This window comes from Rhineura floridana, chromosome 3, assembly GCF_030035675.1.
Source record: "Rhineura floridana isolate rRhiFlo1 chromosome 3, rRhiFlo1.hap2, whole genome shotgun sequence".
NCBI classification, from domain to species: domain Eukaryota; kingdom Metazoa; phylum Chordata; class Lepidosauria; order Squamata; family Rhineuridae; genus Rhineura; species Rhineura floridana.
Window position 1 is genome coordinate 15,792,227 of NC_084482.1, and position 21,023 is coordinate 15,813,249.

The 21,023-nt window shown below is 45.1% G+C and overlaps 1 protein-coding gene across 3 annotated transcripts in view; it reads right to left on the reverse strand.

Annotated features, from left to right (window-relative positions):
- The window catches only part of STAT6 (signal transducer and activator of transcription 6), an 82,309-nt gene that overhangs the window by 8,574 nt on the left and 52,712 nt on the right, over window positions 1–21,023 (reverse strand). For all 3 annotated transcript variants that reach the window (XM_061614617.1, XM_061614618.1, XM_061614619.1), the window contains exons 7-18: window positions 20,221–20,378; window positions 19,080–19,199; window positions 18,229–18,414; window positions 14,202–14,289; window positions 12,467–12,589; window positions 10,684–10,776; window positions 9,364–9,570; window positions 9,175–9,269; window positions 6,466–6,602; window positions 5,836–5,973; window positions 3,938–3,992; window positions 1,122–1,220 (exon numbers count right to left, since the gene is read on the reverse strand). In XM_061614617.1, the coding sequence (XP_061470601.1) occupies window positions 1,122–1,220; window positions 3,938–3,992; window positions 5,836–5,973; window positions 6,466–6,602; window positions 9,175–9,269; window positions 9,364–9,570; window positions 10,684–10,776; window positions 12,467–12,589; window positions 14,202–14,289; window positions 18,229–18,414; window positions 19,080–19,199; window positions 20,221–20,378 (1,499 nt within the window). The remainder of the gene's footprint in view (window positions 1–1,121; window positions 1,221–3,937; window positions 3,993–5,835; window positions 5,974–6,465; window positions 6,603–9,174; window positions 9,270–9,363; window positions 9,571–10,683; window positions 10,777–12,466; window positions 12,590–14,201; window positions 14,290–18,228; window positions 18,415–19,079; window positions 19,200–20,220; window positions 20,379–21,023) is intronic.

Consider the following 21,023-nt stretch of genomic DNA (forward strand, 5'->3'; position numbering starts at 1 on the left):
TGCAAAAGGAATGGGAAGCTATTTCTTTCACCAGCTCAGTTTCCAGTGTTGCAATTGTTTGTGAATGTAGAAAACGTTCCCAGTTCTACTGTACACTGGCTTAGGAATACAGCAAGATTCTTCGAAGTGGGAAGGAGCAAGCTTATATGGTTCCTGTTACTTAATAAGTGGGGACCATGAGCCTCTCTGGTTGGACTGCCAAGTTTCCACTCCTCAAATACGAGTCTGTCCCTGGCCTGTAGTCTCTTGCCTTCACGTTGGAAGAAATCACATGGAAACATGCACCATTGCAGTGCACATCATACACATTTACAAGCACCATATAATGTTCATTCCACATCTGTGAGGAATCTATCTTTTTGTACAGCAGTACCTATGCTTTGGAACTCCCTGCTCCTAGACATTAGGCAGCAGCTGATGCTATATGGTGTTTGATGCCTGCTGAAAACTGTTTTATAGTTCTGCAAGCCTCCACAAACATATAATTTAGTTAGGTACATTTGTTCTAAACGTTTTGTTGATTTTAGCTGTCTTTTCTTGATAATTATTTTATGTATACTCATTTTTTTCTGATTCAACTCTGAGGCTCACTGGGTGACCTTGGGCCGGTCACTGTCTTGCGGCCTAACCTACCACAGAGGGTTGTTGCGAGGATAAAATGGGGAGGAGGAGAATCATATGTGCCTTGAGCTCCTTGGAGGAAAGGTGGATATAACAGCAGCAGTTTTGCTGATTTTATCTGTGATGTATTGATAATTTTATTGTGTTCGCTTAGAGAGGTTTCTGATTAAGTAGTCTATAAACTTTTCTAAATAAATAAATGCATTCTCTAATTAAAACTTACTTTTCGGTTGTGCACAGACCACACATTTAAAGCACATAGCTTCCTGGAAGCTTTAGCTTACCCCTCATGGATTTAATATTCCCAGCACCCTTAATGAACTACAGTTCCCAGAATTCTTTGGGGGAGGACATGTGCTTTAAATGTATAGTGTGTACGCAGCCTACTTTGCTCCAAAACCATGATGATGGAAAACCATGAAGAGATTTGTACTCTTCAAATACAGAGCCTTTGTACCTAGATGGTGGGATTCATAGCAGAGCAGAGACTTGACACTTACTCATGATAAGGAGGACCAGAAGGGATTCCAGGATTTATGTTAAGATTGCTCATGGACCCGACTGGGGTCTGAATCGATGAACCAGGGAATGAACAAGGTCTGGAATTCAACATAGTTTTTGTATTAGCATACATTTGTTATTTATTTCTTTGTTACAATTTTCTATTTCCCGCCCTTCAGGATGCAAATCTTTCAACAGCAGATTAAAAGTAACATTGAAATATTAAAAGCAAACAATATCAACAGAATCTTTCCTACAGGGCAGTCAGTGGAAAATGGCCCTGCGGTGATGCAGACAGTCCAGCTGGGACAGGGATGGGCAGGCTGATGTCTGCTTTGTCTGCCTCCCTCCCTCCCCTGGGATCTTTTCAACACGGCAGTTGGTGGTTATGCAAAATTTACAGCCAACTGAGTTCACACAGGCCAGCTGATCACTCAGCGATAGCCATATCAAGCCATGATTTTCATGTGTGAATGAACCATCATTAGACTGCACACAAGAGACAGAGCTTTTAATATCATCTCAAAGTACAACATGCTGCAATGGAGACAGTTCATATGCTCAGGCTGTCAGCGGTGCTGCTAGGGCTGGATCACAGGGCACAGGTCTGGGGCCAAGCAACGGGGGGGGGGAGGCAATGGGACTGAACGACAGCAGCAGTCTGCAACTTTTCTTGGTTTTTTTTCCTTTTAATTTTTTTTTACTAAGTAGGCAGACTGTTGCAGTTGGAACAAAGCTCCAGAGAGTTGTGCCCACCATCTTTGATTGCCCAGAGACACTACAAGAGGAACTCTTGGTAGTGCCATGTGCTCCAGCAATCTGTTCTGTGGTCACCAAGAAAAGGACTTTTAGTGCTGCAGCACCAGCCGTGTAAAACTCCTTACCGAGTAACAATAGGCACACACCTGCCATTTCAGAATGTCACTGAAGACCTTTTTTGTTCACCCAGGCTTTCTGTGAAATATGACTATCAGCCATTTTATTGATCACTATTAAACTGCTATGCTGCTTTTGTTTTCCACACCTTATTGGTTTTATATTTAAGCTAAGCAGGATATAAGTTCATTTATTAACTAAATAAATCTACCCCCCCCCCACCAAGCAGCCGGATTCCAACTGTATATGCCGGGGGGAGGGGGGAGGTTAAGCAACCAGAGTGTGAGTCCAGCACCAATGGGGAGGGAAGCTTTACACATGGAATGCTGCTAAACTTGAATAATTCAGTGGGTGTGGCTGGAATGCAAAGCCCTACGATTTGTTTTATTGGAAACAAAGTGCAAAGTCCAGCTAGTATGTTTCCAGAAATCCTGAAGGTTTAGCGACTTCATAGTGAAAAGCAGAGGTCATAGCTAGCATGAAGATTCGCTATTGAGTGTGATGAGGGTGGTGAGTGACTGGACTAGGTGCATGGAGAAATTCACTGTCAAACACAACAACCGCCTCATGACCAAAAGGCCTGCTGGTAGGCCTGTATTCAGCCTGGCAAGCTGCATCTTACGATGGCGATCAGAAGGCACAATCAGGGTTCTACTACCTGACTCCAGAGTCACTACTGACCAGGCTTGGATTAAATGTTCTACAACAGCCCATCAACCTGTTTCTAACATCATCTAAACACCAAAACACTCAAAGGAAATGTAAGAGAAGCCGGAGGCCAACTGTGGAAATCTTTCTCCCCTCTCTCATTTCTCTCTCCGCATGGACAACTTTTAGATTCACAAGCTAAATTGGGTAGGGACCCCTTTGCTTACGCTGCAAGGCAGGAGCGGGGAACCTTTGGCCTTCCTGGATGTTGCAACTCCCATCATCCTTGGCCATTGGCCATGCTTGCTAGGGCTGATGGGAATTGTGGTTAAGCAACATCTGGAAGGCACCAGGTCCCCCACCCCTACTATAATGTGCCACAAACACCCATGATGCCATATGTATAAATAAACCAACCACCACCTTCTAAGACAATAGCTATTGATGCTCACATTACTTGTGAGTTTAAGGCACTGTCTGCTAGCTGGGAACAGGGGTGTTCTAGAGGTTAGAGCCCCAAGTCTTTTCCATTGAGCCTCAGGCCTCCTGCCCTTCCCCTCCCCTTTTCCCCCTTTCCTTATAGAGTGGCTGGGCACTAGGAATAGGAGAATCTGTCAATACTGTGTTTCCTTAGTTTCTCATCTCATTTCCATATTTCCACATCCGTTTGGGGTTTTTAAAAAAGTCATCATGAACATTCATCAGCCTCATAGGACAAACTAACATGCACATTATTGTAAGCAAATTTGTCTAATATACACATTTCTGCAAAGCAATTTTCCTCTGCATTTCCGTCTGCTTTTTTCATGAACACATGCATTCTTATACACACTTGACCCCAGGATGTGCATTTATGTGCACATGACTTGGCTGGAGAACTGCACTGCGAATTCAGAAAACTGCGAATTTTTGGTTTGTGTTTTGGTTTGCGTATCGTTTCAGAAAATGCAAATTAGACAGAATCACCTTTAAATGAGAACTAAATTGAATTTATTCTCTATCCCTATTGGGCACACTGCACAGTATATTGCTTGTGAGACACCCCCCCATTACCCACCATCTTAAGTTTCCCAGAGGCATCTATGCATATAAATCAACATATGCATATTTTATGCAAATTTGTGCATTGGGCGTGTGCCCTGTTACGTATTTAGCAACACCCTTATCAGGAAGTAAGCTACTTGACTGGGAGTTCTGAAAGCAACAGATCTCCAATACATATACACCCCAAGAAAGCCTAAGAGAAGCAGTGGTGCAGTTTCTCCCAAAATGTAAGAATTAGCCCACTCACATCGTCATCGTAATCTTGGCTGGTTGATACTCTTTAAACTTCTTTGGCATGTCTACTGTGGGAGGAAACACATTCAACATTTATCCTCTCAACCCACAAGCAGGTTCCTTTTTTCCCTCAGTATAGTACAGGAAAAGATACTTCAGAAGCAAGCCCTGCAGCAAGATGACATCACCAGCAGTTTTTGCATCCCCCCATAGGAGAGATGGGGAACTTCCAGATGCTGTTGGACCTCTGCTTGGCAGCTCTTGTTGACTTTGAATACCAGGGTACCGTTTTTATTCACCCAGGCTTTGGGCCCTGAATTGGAAGGGCTTCTTCTGCTAATTATTTTTGTGGGGTGGGTTGAGTTGCATCTGCCATTTTATATGTATTATGGATGAACATTTTAGGTTCTTGTTTTACTCTTCTTATACTTGGTTTTATCACTGTGAGTCGGTTTCAGTCACTTTTGTGCAAAAAGGAAGTAACAACAACAAGGCAAGGCCTATTTTAGGCAGAGGGAAATGGCTGCTTGCCATTGTCCTGGGGGGCGGGCAAGAGAGGTGTGTGTATAGCACACGGCACCTCAGCCGCTGCCCACACTGGGTGGAAAGAGTGACTAGGCTGATGGATCGACATCTCTCATGGGCAGCTCACCAATGCTAGGAAGGGAGGAGAAAATGCACACAATCCTGCTAACTTAGGGACGTGAGGATTCATGATGGGGCACTCCAATGACCCAAGGAGCCCTGTCTAATTTGGGTGGGAAGGGCAGAGACCACCAGGCTGAAAAGTGGAAGCTGCACATAGGCGGCTCACCAGCCACAGGAGGGGAAGAGAAGCTGCCTGCTGTTCCTCTGCCCCAGGGACACGTGGTCCAAAGCTTGAGGACTCCAGTGATAGAAGGCGGCCATGGAACATAAAAACTCTACCTCAGTGAATCATCCCCTCCCCTGCCCTGACTAAGATGTGGGGTGGACAGAAGGGAGATAAGGATGGAGGCCCTCCTAAAAAAAAAAATACAGAAGAATATTTTTTTTCTCTCCCCTCTCCAAAAAATGATGAGCTCAACAAATACAACAAAAAACTCTGCTGCACTGCCAGAAGACGGGACCAGCCACAGAGGGCAGGGTAGCCCCTCTCCCTAGAGAGGATCTTCTGTGAGCGGCCCTGTCTGCTGTCCACGAGGAGGCACCAACCTGAAGGTCTAGCATGCAAGAGATGGGCTAGTTTTCAGATATGACTTTTGAATTCAGGAATTAAGGTCATAAATATGATGTATTTCAACAGTTTCAATTGTTTTAGAATTTGGCATACAAATATTTTAAAATATTAAATTAAGAAACAAATAAATGGATGGGAAGAATGGGCTTTCTATTGACTTGTCAAAATTTGAGGTGGGTGTCTCCGGCCGAAAGATTCTGTAACACAGGGCCCTTCATTGAAAGGACCCTGTTATGACCATTCACTCTCCTCTCCTGACATGTTGCCTTCTAAATAGCGCAGACTTTCAGCGGAGTCTCTCCTCTTGACCCTATGGCAGGGATAGGGAGCTGAGGAGCTCCAGATGTTGCTGGTCTTCCAACTCCCATCAGCCCCAGCCAGTACGGCCAATGGTGAGAGATAATGCGAGCTGTAGTTCAGCAACATCTGGAGGGCCAAAGGTTCCCCATAGCCTAGGGCTTTGAAAGGCAAACCTTTTAGACATCTGTTTCACTAGAAAAACCTAGATCATATCGGCCTTTCCCCCTATTCTAGAGTACTGCCCCCCACTCTTGCTTCCAATCTGGGCTGTCAGAAGACATCAAAATCTGCACCCGCCTGTCAAGGAGCAGAGAATGAAAAGTTTACCCTTTAGGGAAGGCAGCCATCAGCAGACACAGCTGGAACAAAGCAAGCTCCTCCCTGTCACTCACCTCTCCTGAAAGCCTCACGTTTAGGCCTCTCAGGATACAGCATCTCAAGCGGCGGCAGATCCAGAACACAGTCAGCCAGGCTACAGATGGACAGTTGCTTCGTTGTGAACGGCTGGATGTTCTCCACCTGAGTGGAACCTGAGTCGGGCGGGGAGAAAGCAGCACAAGAAAAAACCAATATGGAGCCCACAACAGAAAATAGATGCCTGCTACCCAGCGTGTCTTCTTCCATCCCCTATCATTATGCATTTTTGTATGCTAGTTTCATTAATATATAGAATCATAGAGCTGGAAGGGGCCAACCCCCTGCTCATAGCAGGAAATCCACAGCTAGAGCATCTCCCGCAGATAGCTGTCCAGCTTCTGCTTGAAGACATTTTTATGCACACATTATCCTAGTAGATGCATTTTTGTACCCATTACTTGGCTGGAGAACTGCTTTTCAAAATTCGGAGAAGTGCAAATTTTGAAGGATGGCTGCATTTCGGTTTGGGTGTTGTTTCCAAAAGTGTGAACTGGATAGGTTTGTTTATCAATGTGAACTGAGTCAAATTTCTCCTCCACTCCTAGTTCTCCTGCTACAGCTGAAGGAATAAGGAGCCAGTCCCACTGCCCTACACAAAACCGTACCATCCTGCAAGTAGGTGACGTAGGCAATGCTGATGCCACCAATCTCAGAGTCACTGAAGCGCAGCAGGAAAGTGCCGGCTGGCGCATTGCTCAGGCAATTGAAAACATACTGCTTGCTGACAAAGCCCATGATGAGTCTGTGTGGGACAGATGGACAAAAAGAGACAAAGAAAGGGGGGAAAGGGAGACAGGGATTAAAAAGACAACATTGCAGTGCTCATAGACTGATACTTACCACCTGACACCAAGATCAGCACCCCTCATGATTATGCTATTCGTACAATTTAGAAGAGAAGCATCTAAAAGTTGACTCTTTGACAGCCAGTGCAATCTGGTGGACTGAAAATCAAAGGACTGTCGCTCAGTGGTGGAGCATCTGCTATGCATGCAGAAGGTCCCAAGTTCAATTCCCGGCATCTCCAGGTAGGGCTGGGAATGTCCCGTCTCATACCTTGGAGAGCCGCTGCCAGTCAGTGTAGACAATGGGCCAATAGTCTGACTCAGTATGAGGCAGCTTCCTATATTCCTAAATAACGTGGTACACAAAGATTATCTCCCTGGATTCAATCAAGTACCAGCAAATTCAGGTTGTGCAATTATAGTTGTTTGGAAGAAACAAACCCATTTCCCCCAAATATTGGACTTTTTGTGATAAGCAAAGTGACAGGAAAATGCACTGTGGGATAATGTTTGGTTTGACACAGCATCATCTAACCTCCCCATGAACAAATCAGAACTAATGTTCATCAAATAGTTAACATCATCTAATCTCCCTGCAAACAAATCAGGAAGAATGCTCAATAAACAGGTCATCTGAAAGTGCCTCAAGAGAAAAGAAAGGGATCAAAAACAGAACCAAAATCAGAAATCCCGTAAGATATGAGAGGCCAGTACATTACAGTGTAGATGGTTAATTATAATAGTGATTTCCTCAAGAACTCCCCCATGTGTTCACAGTACAGTAGGGATTTGAACACCAGCCTGAGACCAACAGTTAGACCCCATCTGCCCTATACATTTAAAGCAGAATCATACTACTTTAAACAGTTACAGCTTCCCCCAAAGAATCCTGGAGTGCTGAGAGTTATTAGGAGATCCCTATTCCTCTCACAGAGCTACAATTCCCAGAGTGGTTTAGAAGTCAGTCCTTCTTTCCAGGGAACTCTGGAAATTGTAGCTCTGTGAGGGGAACAGGTGTGTGTGTCTCCTAAGAACTCTCAGTACTCTTAACAAACTACAGTACCCAGGATTCTTTCGAAGCCATGACGATTTAAAGTGGCACAATCGGGGCCTTAGGCTCAAGCTACACATTCTGCAGAGTTCTATTATCCTTTCCTTCTTCTTTTTCTTTAAAACCCAAAGCAGCCTGGGAGCAGAAGAAGGGCAAGAGGATGGAGAGGCTTCTTAGCTCTTTCATCTCTGGTTGTTTTCCAACTCAAAATCAACCTGCTTTTACACCTGCAAAAGGGAAAGGTAGAGAGTCTCCCTTTCTTTCCCCAACACAGGGGGATGCGATGAATCAGCTTAGGGAGAGTCATTTGGAGCTGAAAAAACAGCCGGAAAACCTTCCTGTGGTACCCATGCACAGTGAAAGCACATTCCCCCAGTCACAGCGTGTACAAACAGTGCATGCTTGATATGAAATTTTTTTTGAAAGGCAATTGTTTCTAATATACAGCCAACATATCAAAAACATTAACAGTATGATTGAAAATTATTGGTTGGAAGACAGCTATGGGAAGCTTTCGTTATATGAGATACCGGTATTTCAGCAAGTCTAGGGACTAAGAGGATATAACACCATAACTTTTGGCATGCATGCCACGCTCTAGCAAGGTAGATAGTACTTCTTCAATTGTGGGCTCTTTTTTACTTTAAAATACACCAGCAGTGGGAACCTCCAGCCTACGGGCTTAATTAGGCCTGACAATTAAATGTCAAATGGCCTGCCAAGTCATTCTTTTAAACCCTCCCTACCTGCCAGTCAGGTGACTTTTCCCCACCCCCTTGCTTCTGGCCTATCGCTTTAGTGCTCTGAAGGTTTGCCAGCTACAAACCGGGCTGAAAGAGGTTCCCCACCCCTAAAATACACAAATGTTGATGTCCTCATGTTCTACTACCCTTTGTGAAACATTGGTTTTCCTCTCTCCTTTGTGTTTTGGGAGAATATAATTATAATATATTATATTAATTATAATATAATCAGTGCTTTCTTTGTGACTGACCAGTATGGAGTATCTTCACCTCTTTTTTGTTGCCTGTAGCAGCCATTTTGTGCTCGCACCAACAGCACATTTATGAAGATATTTGTTTGTTTATATGCTGCCCTTCCTCCCAAGCAGGAGCAGGAGATATGAGCATCAACACCTCATTTTTTACTAAAAAGCATTGATTATAATATATGTCCTTTGGAAGAAGGTGCAGGATATAAATTTAATGAATATTTAACAACAACAACAGGTGTTCAGGACCTATTCCCATGATCCCAGCAGGGTCTTTGAATTCTATGACATTTATATCCTGTCTCTTTTCAAAGTGGCCTATATGGTGTTTTCCCCTCCCCCTTATCTTCACAACAGCCCTGTCAGGTAGGTTAGACTGAGAGAGAGTGACTGGCCCAAGGTCACCCAATTACGTTCTCCCCAGGCCTGATCCAACACTTTTAACTGCTAACTACACCACACTGGCTTGGTCCAGTTGCTCTCTTACTGGTCAGACCAGTAATCCTTCAGGTGCTTCTTGGTGAGGTAAAGGATTCCGTCAAACCACTGCCAGAATGTGAATCCTCGGCCTGGAAGAATCTCCTGTATAGGAAAAAGGTGAGCATGAAAACAGGGTGGGCCAGGGAAGCCCCAGTCATCCGCCATCCCACCCTTCTCACAACACCCACTGAATGACCTTATTGAACTGGGACCACGACACTTGGCGTGTCTGGAAATCCTCAGGACCAGTGTTACTGTCACCAAAAATCTTCTGCGCCAAGAAGTAGTAGTGCTCCTTGAGCAGCCCTTGCTTTGTCTCCACCTCAGCCATGAACTTCTGGTTGAGAGTCTCACACATGGATTCCCAGCTGACACGCTCAGCCACCATGAAAGGGATGCGATTCTAGAATGGGCCAAAGAGACAGAACCTCACACCACACACACAAGGTAAACTGCAGGAAGCAGCACCAGCAACAGGAGCAACGTGCGCCCATGGTCTTCCTCAAACTTTGTGGTCTTCCCCACCCTTCCCACAATGGCAGCCTCACACAAAATGGCAGCAACAAAGTAACCCAAGCTAAGAACAGAAACTGTTAGTCCTGCCTCCCGGCTCCCCTTACTTAGCCAATATGACTCATTCACTTTGCACCCATGGGGACATGACTAGGTTTCCATTACCAGCCTGAAACGAAGTTTTCTTCTCTCATAATACTAGGACTCAGGGACATCCAATGTAGCTGAATGGCAGGAGATTCAGGGCAGGCAAAAGGAAGTATTTCTTCATACAACGCATAGTCGGAAACTATGGAATTTGCAATCACAAGATGTAGTGATGGCCACCAATTTGGACGGCTTTAAAAAGAGAATTGGACAAATTCATGGAGAATAAGGCTATCAGTGGCTACTGGTCATGATGGCTATACATTACTTCCAGGATCAGAGGCAGTGTGCCTCTGAATACCAGTTGCTGGGAATCACAAGTAGGGAGAATGCTGTTGCCCTCCGGTCCTGCTTGTCGGCTTCCCATAAGCATCAGGTTGGCCACTGTGACAACAGGATGCTGGACTAGATGCTAGCCACTCTGCTGATCCAGCAGGGGTCTTCGTCTGTCCTTAATGTGAGAGGCCATTTGCCACGTGGGAGAAGTCCACACACGCTGCAGATCACCCTTCCAGAAACTAGGATAATGCTGGTGTGGAAAGGAGTCACAGTCTGTGTGGCCCACAGTGCCTTGTGGTACTTCCGCAGCATGGAAAGGAGTGGGTCCCATATCACTGGCATACCATGAAAAGCATTTTCTTTTCTCTTAGTGCCCCTCCCATCTGAACACACACGCACATGCACTTATATTCTATTACCAAACCTCTTCATTTTGCAACAGACATGTGTCACGTGTCTCCTTGTTCAAGAACAACTAATGTCAGACTGTCCTCTTTCATTCTGTGCCCATCTACTATCGTTTCTTTGCCTTGCAGACAGTTAAAGCTTTATACATCAACTGATTTCAATCACTTACAGCAACAGCAAAAGCATTGTCCCATAAGATGGTGGCTTTGGCATTGTTCTCCTGGTTGCCATGGACGATCACCACAACAGGAAGCGACAGGGCCTGGAATAGAAGTGGAAAGGGGAAGCACAGCAGACATTTTACTTTCTGTACAGTTGGAGCCCTCCTCCTGCCCCTCACATCTCACATAGGAAGCTGCCTTATACAGAGTCAGACCACTGGTCATCAGGCACAGGACTGTTTAGAATCTTTTCCCAGCCCTACCTGGAAATACCAGGGATTGAACCTGGGACCTTCTGCATGCAAAGCAGATGATCTACCCCTGAGCTGGGGCTCTTTCCTTGAGCTATAGCTCTCTCCAAAGTCACTGCTCAAAACGAGGAATCTGCAGTGCCAGAAAACGAAAAGTGCGACCTGCAACAAAATGTTGCACTGTATCCCAAGCCACTGGCAGGAGTTCTACAGTTCAAGACTCCAGCTAGCCTGGAAAAGGAGCACGTAGGAGTGTGTGTGTGCGCGCGTGCGTGCGTGCGTGCGCAGTTGGTTTCAGGAGAGAGGAGGAAAAAGGGTATCTTCTGTTGCTTTCCCAGCCACCTGAAACCTTCCTCCATTGAGCTACATAGTACTAAACAGCTTAGAGTTGGGGCTCTTCACATATTTATTTACAAGATTTTTGAGAAAACCCTTGCTTCCCCCAGCTCTCCTCTTTAGCTCATTTGCAATTGCCTCCACTGTCAACTGCCATGAGGTTCTCTCATGGGCATTTAAACCAGAGCTGCAGGGTCCTAAGGATTAGAAGCAAATTTCACAACAAATTTCACATTGGAAGCTCAGGAAAAGCATGGGAAAGGTTATAACATATGGGGACATACTATGCTAGTTTGCACAAAGCCCAGAATTCTCAGATGCCCTTGGATCTCACTGACCATTTCCTGGTTTTGACTATTATTATAATTATTACATTTATATCCCACCCTTCCTCCCAGCAGGAGCCCAGGGTGGCAAACAAAAGCACTAAAAACATTAAAACATTATAAAAACAAATGTTAAAACACATTAAAAAAAACTTCAAAAAAGTTACTTAAAAAAGCTTTCAAAACATCTAAGATTAAAACGATTTTTAAAAAGGTTTAAGAACATATTAAAAAGCAATTCCAACACAGACATAGACTGGGATAGGTCTCAACTTAAAAGGCTTGTTCAAAGAGGAAAGTCTTCAATAGGTGCCAAAAAGATAACAGAGATGGCGCCTGTCTAATATTTAAGAGGAGGGAATTCCACAGGGACTACACACCTGTCTCTGACCCCTCTGATCCAGAACTTGATTTCTGCCCATTTTGGACCATGCACCAGCTTCCAGTCCACTTGGGCTGAAAGCTAGTCCCTCAACTGATTCTGGAGCGTGACACAGGATGAATAACACTGGCATTATACCAGGCTGATTGCGAGGGTCTGAGCCTGGTGCTGGGCCAGAGAGACAGAGTGGGAATTCTACTGGTGTACCATCTACCCCACTGCCTAGCTGGCTGAGGAGGTCCCAGAGATGGAGTTCAAAAAGCCCCAGACCATTGTCTTGGGGGATTTCAACATTCCCTATGAAGCCACCTTGGTTGGGCTGGCTTGAGACTTCATGGCTGCCATGACAGCCTCTTCCGACTCATGAACCAGATCATAGCTGGAACCTCTGAGAAATCCATTTGTGCCCCTCCATCAATAAAGTCATTAGATATTATCAGCACACCACTACCTGCAATCCAGGTAACGAAATAAACCTCAGCAGTTGCACTGTTACCTGCAGGTGGAAGGTGGTTTTGTTGGGGCCAAGGTTAACACTGGCACTGAAGAGGATAGCGCATTTCTCTTCAGTCACAGATTCAGTGCTCTTGCGATCGCAGCGCTTGATCTTTTTTAGGAGCTGCAGGAAGAGAAAGGCAAAATCACTCCTTTTACAAGGACAATGTCTCAACAGCTGGAGGGGGACGGTCAAGGCAGCAACTTTAACTATTGTTTGGGGAACTTCTACTCCAAACGTCAGCTCCCTGTTATCTATTTTTGACCCCATAGTCCTCTAGAATCACAGAACTACAGTAGTCCGTTGATCATATAGCCCAATAAGAGAGCAAGGCTGTATCTAAACATGCAGTAGGACAAGGTCAAAATGAGGAAGTAGAGTCCTGAGGTGGTAGAGTTGAGTGTTTCACTTCAGATCACAGGTTGGCCGGAGCGGGGGGAAAGCTGTCCTATTTTTAAAAACTTACTTCCTGTAAGTAGAAAACTAGCATAGAATGGAAAGGACTGAACTAGATCCTTTCTCCTTGCTGTGCTAATTTTCTTCTTACAGGGAGCAATTTATTTATTTATTTTTTAATGGGAGAGTATCCTCCCCCACAGTCTGAAGTGGAATAGTCCATTCTACCACCTTAGAACTCCATCATCCCATCTGGCTGTGTGTACCTGCTGCATATACCAAACTCTAAGCCTCAGGGCAGGGTGGGAGAACCTATGGTATCCTCCAGATGTTTCTAGGCAACAACTCTCATCGTCCCTGACCATTGGCCATGTTGGCTGGGGCTGATGGAAGTTGGAATCCAGTATCTTGCAGGGCCACAGGTTCCCCACCCTTGCCCTAAGCCATATCAACCTAGACAATGGTTTGACAGCACGCAATGCTGTAACATTTCAAAAGCTAAGCATGTCATAGCCTGGTCAAGGTCTGGATGGAAGATTGCTTCAGTTATTTCTCGTAACCTTTCTGAAGAAAGACAGGAATGTGTAATAAACAAACAACCCTGCAGTGAGGTAATCTGCCTCAAACCAGCTTTGTCCCAAACATACATCCTAGGGCACTTCCAGGATGTCACTATTTTCAGGTGAAATTTAATCACATACCAGCAAATTCAGATTATGCTATAATAGTTGATTGGGAGGCCTTGCACAACAAACCCATTTCCCAAAACAACAGACTTCTTCCCATTGCAAAATATACTAGAAAGTGTGGGACAATACTTGTGTTGACGCAACATTTATAACCTCCCCACAAATGAATCAGAATGAATGCTCATTACACAACTGATGTCACCTGGAAGCCACTCTATTCAACTGGTTTATTTATTTTCAGTTATGAATCACTTCCTATGAAATATCTTGAAGCGATTTCACAGGAAAAAACCAGTAGCAATAAAAATGACTCACTTTCATATATAAAATATATTGTAAGATTTTTTATCTATCTATCTACCTATCTATCTACCTACCTATCTACCTATCTATCTATCTACCTACCTATCTATCTACCTATCTATCTACCTATCTATCTATCTATCTACCTACCTATCTATCTATCCATCTTTCGCAAATGAGCCCAATTAAAAACGCCTTCATATGAAAAACAATTTCAAATCCGATACAGATACAGACTGTGATAAAGATCTCCACTAAAAAGGCTTGTTGACTTCCCTTCTGCCAGTCCAGGAGGCTGTATCCTCCCATTGCTCCCACACCCACACACACTCCATTGCTGCATTTACCATATTCTTAAAGAGAGCACAGCAGGCATTGCTTGTTGCATTTGTCTCCAAAGGTGCTGTGCTGTTCACAATTTCTCCTGTGTTTTCACTGAAACCAAAGACAGAGTGCACACGTGAGTTTCTGCTTCCACTTTTGGGAAGTGGTTAATCATAGCAGGTGGATTGAGTAAACATAATATTTTCAGAGTGACTTCCATCAAACCACAATCCAGTCTTGGAAGCTTGATAATCAGATCAACAAACGTAACAAAGGTGACCAAGATGTGGGGTGGCAGGCATATATCCCTGCCGTGCTTAAAAAAATAAAGCCTACTTTCTCTGAAAATTTAAATAGCAAAAGATGTTAAGAGTTATTCTGTAGAGGTGAAATGCGCCGTGTCCACTGAATAAGAACATAAGAACATAAGAACATAAGAAGAGCCTGCTGGATCAGGCCAGTGGCCCATCTAGTCCAGCATCCTGTTCTCACAGTGGCCAACCAGGTGCCTGGGGGAAGCCCGCAAGCAGGACCCGAGTGCAAGAACACTCTCCCCTCCTGAGGCTTCCGGCAACTGGTTTTCAGAAGCATGCTGCTTCTGACTAGGGTGGCACAGCACAGCCATCATGGCTAGTAGCCATTGATAGCCCTGTCCTCCATGAATTGGTCTAATCTTCTTTTAAAGCCATCCAAGCTGGTGGCCATTACTGCATCTTGTGGGAGCAAATTCCATAGTTTAACTATGCACTGAGTAAAGAAGTACTTCCTTTTGTCTGTCCTGAATCTTCCAACATTCAGCTTCTTTGAATGTCCACGAGTTCTAGTATTATGAGAGAGGGAGAAGAACTTTTCTCTATCCACTTTCTCAATGCCATGCATAATTTTATATGCTTCTATCATGTCTCCTCTGACCCGCCTTTTCTCTAAACTAAAAAGCCCCAAATGCTGCAATCTTTCCTCGTAAGGGAGTCGCTCCATCCCCTTGATCATTCTGGTTGCCCTCTTCTGAACCTTTTCCAACTCTAGAATATCCTTTTTGAGATGAGGCGACCAGAACTGTACACAGTATTCCAAATGCGGCCGCACCATAGATTTATACAACGGCATTATGATATCGGCTGTTTTATTTTCAATACCTTTCCTAATTATCGCTAGCATGGAATTTGCCTTTTTCACAGCTGCCGCACACTGGGTCGACATTTTCATCGTGCTGTCCACCACAACCCCGAGGTCTCTCTCCTGGTCGGTCACCGCCAGTTCAGACCCCATGAGCGTATATGTGAAATTAAGATTTTTTTGCTCCAATATGCAATAATATTATGAACAAATAACTGAATGATTGTATCTGCTCTGTGGCCAAATGGGTAGCCTTGCACAGGACCAGCCCAAGGCAATTTGCTGCCTGAGACAAAGGACAAGATGCACCTCCTCGCTTTCCATGTACAGAAGCTGACTGGACTGGCAGCTCAACCTTACTTCAGCACTGCTGAAAGGATAGCACCCTCCACTGCACTTAAAGGCAGCAAGTTAGTTTAGGGCAGCGTTTCCCAACTAGTGGGCCACCAGATGTTGTTGGACCACAATTCCCATCTTTCCTGACCATTGGCAATGCTGGCTGAGGCTGATGGGAGTTGTGGTCCAAAAACATCTGGTGGCCCACTAGTTGGGAAAGGCTGGTTTAGGGGGACCAGGAAAGGCCATGTTGTGGACACAGCTCTGTCCTCCAACAGAGGTGAATGGCGTTGGAGGAACAGCCAGATGGTGGCGGCGGCTGCTGTAGCTTCCCTCCAGCATCTGCTGCCTGAGGTGGTTGCCTTACTTTGCCAAACAGGAGAGCCGGCAATGGCCTTGCACATTAAAAAAGAAAAGAGAGAGACATGTTTTATGTACATATGCAATTATCCACCTTACAATAAAAATTAAAATGTGAAAACAATTGCAAAACTTCTCTGGATGTGGCTGGCTGGCTGGGAAGATTTCCTCCTCCAATACCTAGATTCTGTTTGGGCGGTTATCAGATGCACTCAATAAACTTCCCTATCCTCTTCACTTGCTGCAAACCATCACAGGTCCTCACTTGCAGTAGAATACAAATCAGGGGTGGGGAACTGATTTCAGCACACAGTCCGCATTTCCTCATAGTTAACCTGTCTGTGTGTGATGCCAGCAGACGGCCAGAGACAAAACCAAAGTGGGTGCAGCCACCCCATATAAACTGCCCATTATTTTGGCAGCTCTGGCCTCTCTTAAAAAGAGAGGAAGAAAGATTTCACACAAATAAACCAGAAAGAGTAATCAAATGCATCGCTAGATACATAGAAAACTGTAAATATAGCTTGATAGCTAACATTTTCTCCCTATTTGTACAGTCCTAACTCAGTATGATTAAAAATAAAAGACAGATTTCATTTCATTTCTGGAGCCTAGCTTGGGCTTCAAATTTAGTCTTTAATTTGATTGCTATCTGCTGCTGGCAGGAATCTGGCATATCAATTGGATGGAGAGTCAAAACCTTACACTTGTGCAGTCTGGCGTTTGACAACAAGAGGAAAAAGGAAATTGGATCTGAAATTAAACTGAGTTCATAACCCATTCAACCTATTTGCCTGAACACAGCTGCTCCCCATGCCAACATCTTGATCTAGCTGCCCTGCCCAGAGGCCAGCTGTCAAAATAAATGCTTATCTCTTGCTGCTAGACCCTCCCAGCTCCCTGTGAACTTTTTCAGTGGCACTCAGAACTATATGCTTTTTTATGCAAAGCGGCCTTTTAGGGCCCAGAGGTACACACATTCAAACACTCTTTCCTCTATGCATAGATTGCATGGAGTAATTCTGCTGGCTAATGGATGGACAACCTTGTGCGACTGGGACATGGTGGTGTGTGGGAGAAGTGGGAGAAAGCGCAAGAAGCAAGAGGCCTGGAAGCATAGAGACAGGAACAGTCATGCAGGGAAAAGCTCAGGGCTGGCCTTTCGCTCAGCCAGGAGTAGCCACCAGATGTTGTTGGAATACAATTTCCATCACTCCCAGCATGCATGACCAATGATTAGGAATGATGGGAGCTGTAATCCAGTAACATCTGGAGGGCACAATGTTGATTACCCCCCACTAAGCAATTGTAGGCTGCCATGTACACATTTCTAAATGTATTGTAAAATATGCATCTTTGATACATTTTGCTGATGTTCTGAGTTGTGAACTGTATCACAAAATCTGGAAAAATGCAAAAACTGAAAAAAAATTACCCTCCGATCTGCACATTAGCTCAGGAGATGCAGATCAGGTCAGTTCGCATCAGAATTCACAGAAATCAAATTCCTCAAGCATCCTTCCTCTAAGGCGTGATTGGAACAGAACTGGGACCAGTACTGTACCAGCACCTCCATTTATGTCAACAGTAGGGAACCTGGGGGCCCTCCAGATATTGCTGGACGATAACTCCCATCATCCCGGAGCATTGGCTATGCTAGCCAGAGCTCATGGGAATTGGATTCCAATAACATCTGGACAGCCCACAAGTCCCCCATCCCTGACTTATGTTTACAGCAAGGCTGGGAAGAGCACCAAAAGTACTTGCAACCCCTCTGGAATCCTGCAGTGATGAAACCAAATAATGAGCAAGTGGCATAAGAAATGCTCAGTAAACGCTCTTATTAGAAGAGCCTTAGCCTTTATGGGCAGGTTTTGCAAATATTTCCTGTCCCTGAGGATAAATAGGACCTGACACCAGACATAAAGAGAGATAGTATAGAAGGGTCAGGGCCAGAAAGGCAGGCAGGCAGGATCATTTTCACTGAACAGCCACACCTGGAACTGATCGCCGTCTCTCTTCTCTCCCATCTCCACTCTAGAAAATGTCAGATTCACCGTGTGGCAGTTATTTGTTCAAGACATGGGGGGGGGGATTTGGACCTCTTTGTTATGTCTAGTATCCATGTTTTAAGAAGGCTAAACCCTAAAATGTGACTAAAATCAGGATTATTTAAAGCTAATAAAGAAACAAAGCTGCAGGAAGATTGTTTTGTTTGGTTGCAACTGTTTTGCTCACCTGAGAATAACCTCAGGATGGCTGGTAGCCAATTCCCGGGCCTGTTTCTCCGTCACAATGTCAGCCGTGACCGTGAAGGCTTGTGGAGACTTCAGCAATTGAGGCCCCAGCAGGAAACGGGTGCTGGCCTGAAATTTGGTTTGGGTCTTCAGAACTTGCAGGGGCTGTTTGTCCACCAGGAATGAGCTGAAGAGGAGGCAGAAGTGGGGATAGGGAGCCAGTGAGCAGGAAGGATCAGCTATTAGCCCTGCTGCAGTCAGTCTCACCATCCTCCATGCTCCCCTGTCAGTATAATGGGCAATCCCACAATAAACACCCAACTGGGAGGAGCCTGTGCCTCTTGAATGTATAGTTAAGACTTCCACAAATATGTTGGAGTGAGGCATTGGGCTGTTGACAGAGTCACCACCACAGGTTTGGGATGCAGGACTCCCAGATTACACTGAAGATTCTGCCATGAATTCCAAGATGACCTTGAGGTATATGGTGCCTGCCGGTACAAGTTTCTCTGGATTGGTGAAGCAAATGCAATAATCTCACGCAACCCCCAAAATGATCATATTGTGTCACAGACTTCTGAGGCAGGCCTTATGCCTTTTCAGCCCTACTGAGAGATCTCTTGAGATTCACTTATCTGGAGGTATCTGCTCTATACCTTGAAATGGGACACACTGCTGTTTGCTGCTTGTGGCCATAATGAAATCTATGCTGCATTGTTTAACCTGTGGGCGACTGAGAAGGAGAGAATCGCTCTTTGAGGCTTGGGGCAAGGGAGAACAATTGTTCTCAGTGGCCTTCAATTCCTTTCAGACTTATGAACTTGGTGCCTCCCAGACAGGGATTCTTCTTACTTTTTGATGAGGGCACTGGATACGTTATCCAGACGTTCCTGAAGCTCAGAGCTCAGCTGAATTCCAGAGGCTACCAACTGCAGGCGGAGCTGGAAGCCAATGTCCACCAGGCTTTCAAATCTGCCAGGAAGCATACCATATAAGGGTTTATTTCCCCATGCCACCAACCAAACTCCCGTACCTAATCCAAGATTACACAAGCTCCAAGAACCAGGCAGACAAGAGGTGCTGCAGTCACACCTGCACCCAGGTTTAATAGTGTTCTTGCCTCTTAAGCCTATCAAAGGGTTAAGGCAGGGATGGGGAACCTCTCTCAGCTCAAGGGCCGCATTTCCATCTGGGCAGCGTTCTGAGGGCCACATGCCAGTGGTGGGTGGGGCCAGAGACAATAGTGGGCAGAGTAACAAATGTAAATTTCACCTTTGTACAATTTGTTAGTTTTTACACACACACTCGCACCCCCTTCTCTAGTCTCCATTCAGGCAAGCAAGGGGCATGAGCAGAGTTCAAGGACACATTCCAACCAGGCAAAAATAGTTGAGGTGTGATGCAAGGCTAGTGAGGGGGGTGGCCTGGGGAGAGGGGGGCACAGCCTGAGGAAAGTTCCGAGTGCCAAGCAGAGAGGCCTGGAGGGATGTATTTGGCCCCAGGTCTAAGCTGGTCAGGGAGTAGATCTCAGACGTCTAAGAGCTTTCCTGGCTAGACATATAGCTGTAATTTTGTGGGAGTGTACAGTGTGGTACTGGGCACAGAATCCAGCTTCCTGAGTGTCCCAACTTTTCATTTTAAAAAAGTACTTTTCTGGCACTTATGGCTGCTTTGTTTTGTGTGCAGGACACACACAGTCCTGTATATGGGGCACAGAATGATTTAGAATGCAGGGATCTATGTACCAGGCTCCTCTGGACTTAGCAACCCTAATGACAAAGATATATCCGAAGATATGAGAATGGCTTTACCCCTTTTATAACTCAGGTGTTTATTTAAGCAGCACCAAAGGGTTGTGGACATATTTATACCTCAGGCTTCCTTACTGTCAGCAATTACGGTACAACTCGCTTTGCAACCTGGGCTGGAAGAACTCCCAACAGCTCAAAAAGAGTAGCCCCCTGACTGACTCAGCTCTCCTTGCATTACTCACCTTTTCTGGAGTGGAGCCAAGTCCTCATCAAAGCGAGTCCCATTCCCAGCCAGCTGTTGCTGCCTCTTCCAGATCAGACATCTCATCAGCACCAGTTTCTTGGCCCCTTCTAGCTCACTGGTTGCTTTCAGGAATAGATTTTGAAGGTTGTGGAGTGACTGTGAGAAGAGATGAAGAGGTTGGTAGACATGAAGATGACAATAGGCCCCACTGCGGCATGCACAATGGGGTGAAGGTCTGAGGAGCAGAGCAAAGGGAGCAGCCAAAAAAGATCTTGGAGCCTGTTCCAGCAAGACTACTTCCCCCACCCCCAGAGCAGTCTGCCACCAGCTGCCTTGTGGGAAGGATTCCGATGACTTTCTATATTTGGTATTGTTTACTGCGATTTTAAATGTGTTTTAATGTTACTTGTTAGACACTTTAGAAGGATTTGTATCCTGAAAGGAGGGATATATAAATAATTGAAATCAATCAATCAATAAAATTTTGCAAAATGTTGCTGTTGAGAGAGAGAGAGAGAGAGAGAGAGAGAGAGAGAGAGAGAGAGCTGGTATTTGGGTTTTCTTTGGTGCCCATGGTTCCAAAGGTTAGATCAGGCATGAGGAATTTTTGGCCCTTCAGACGTTGCTGAACTACAACTCTCATCATCCCTGGCTATGCTTCCTGGGGCTAATGGAAGTTGTAGTTCAGCAAGATCGAGGGGAGGGGGAGAGTTCATCATACCTGGGCTAAATGGATAGCTACCACAGATAGTGCCTTCTCTGTGGGGTGCCCTATTTATGGAACTTCCTCTTTAATCACAT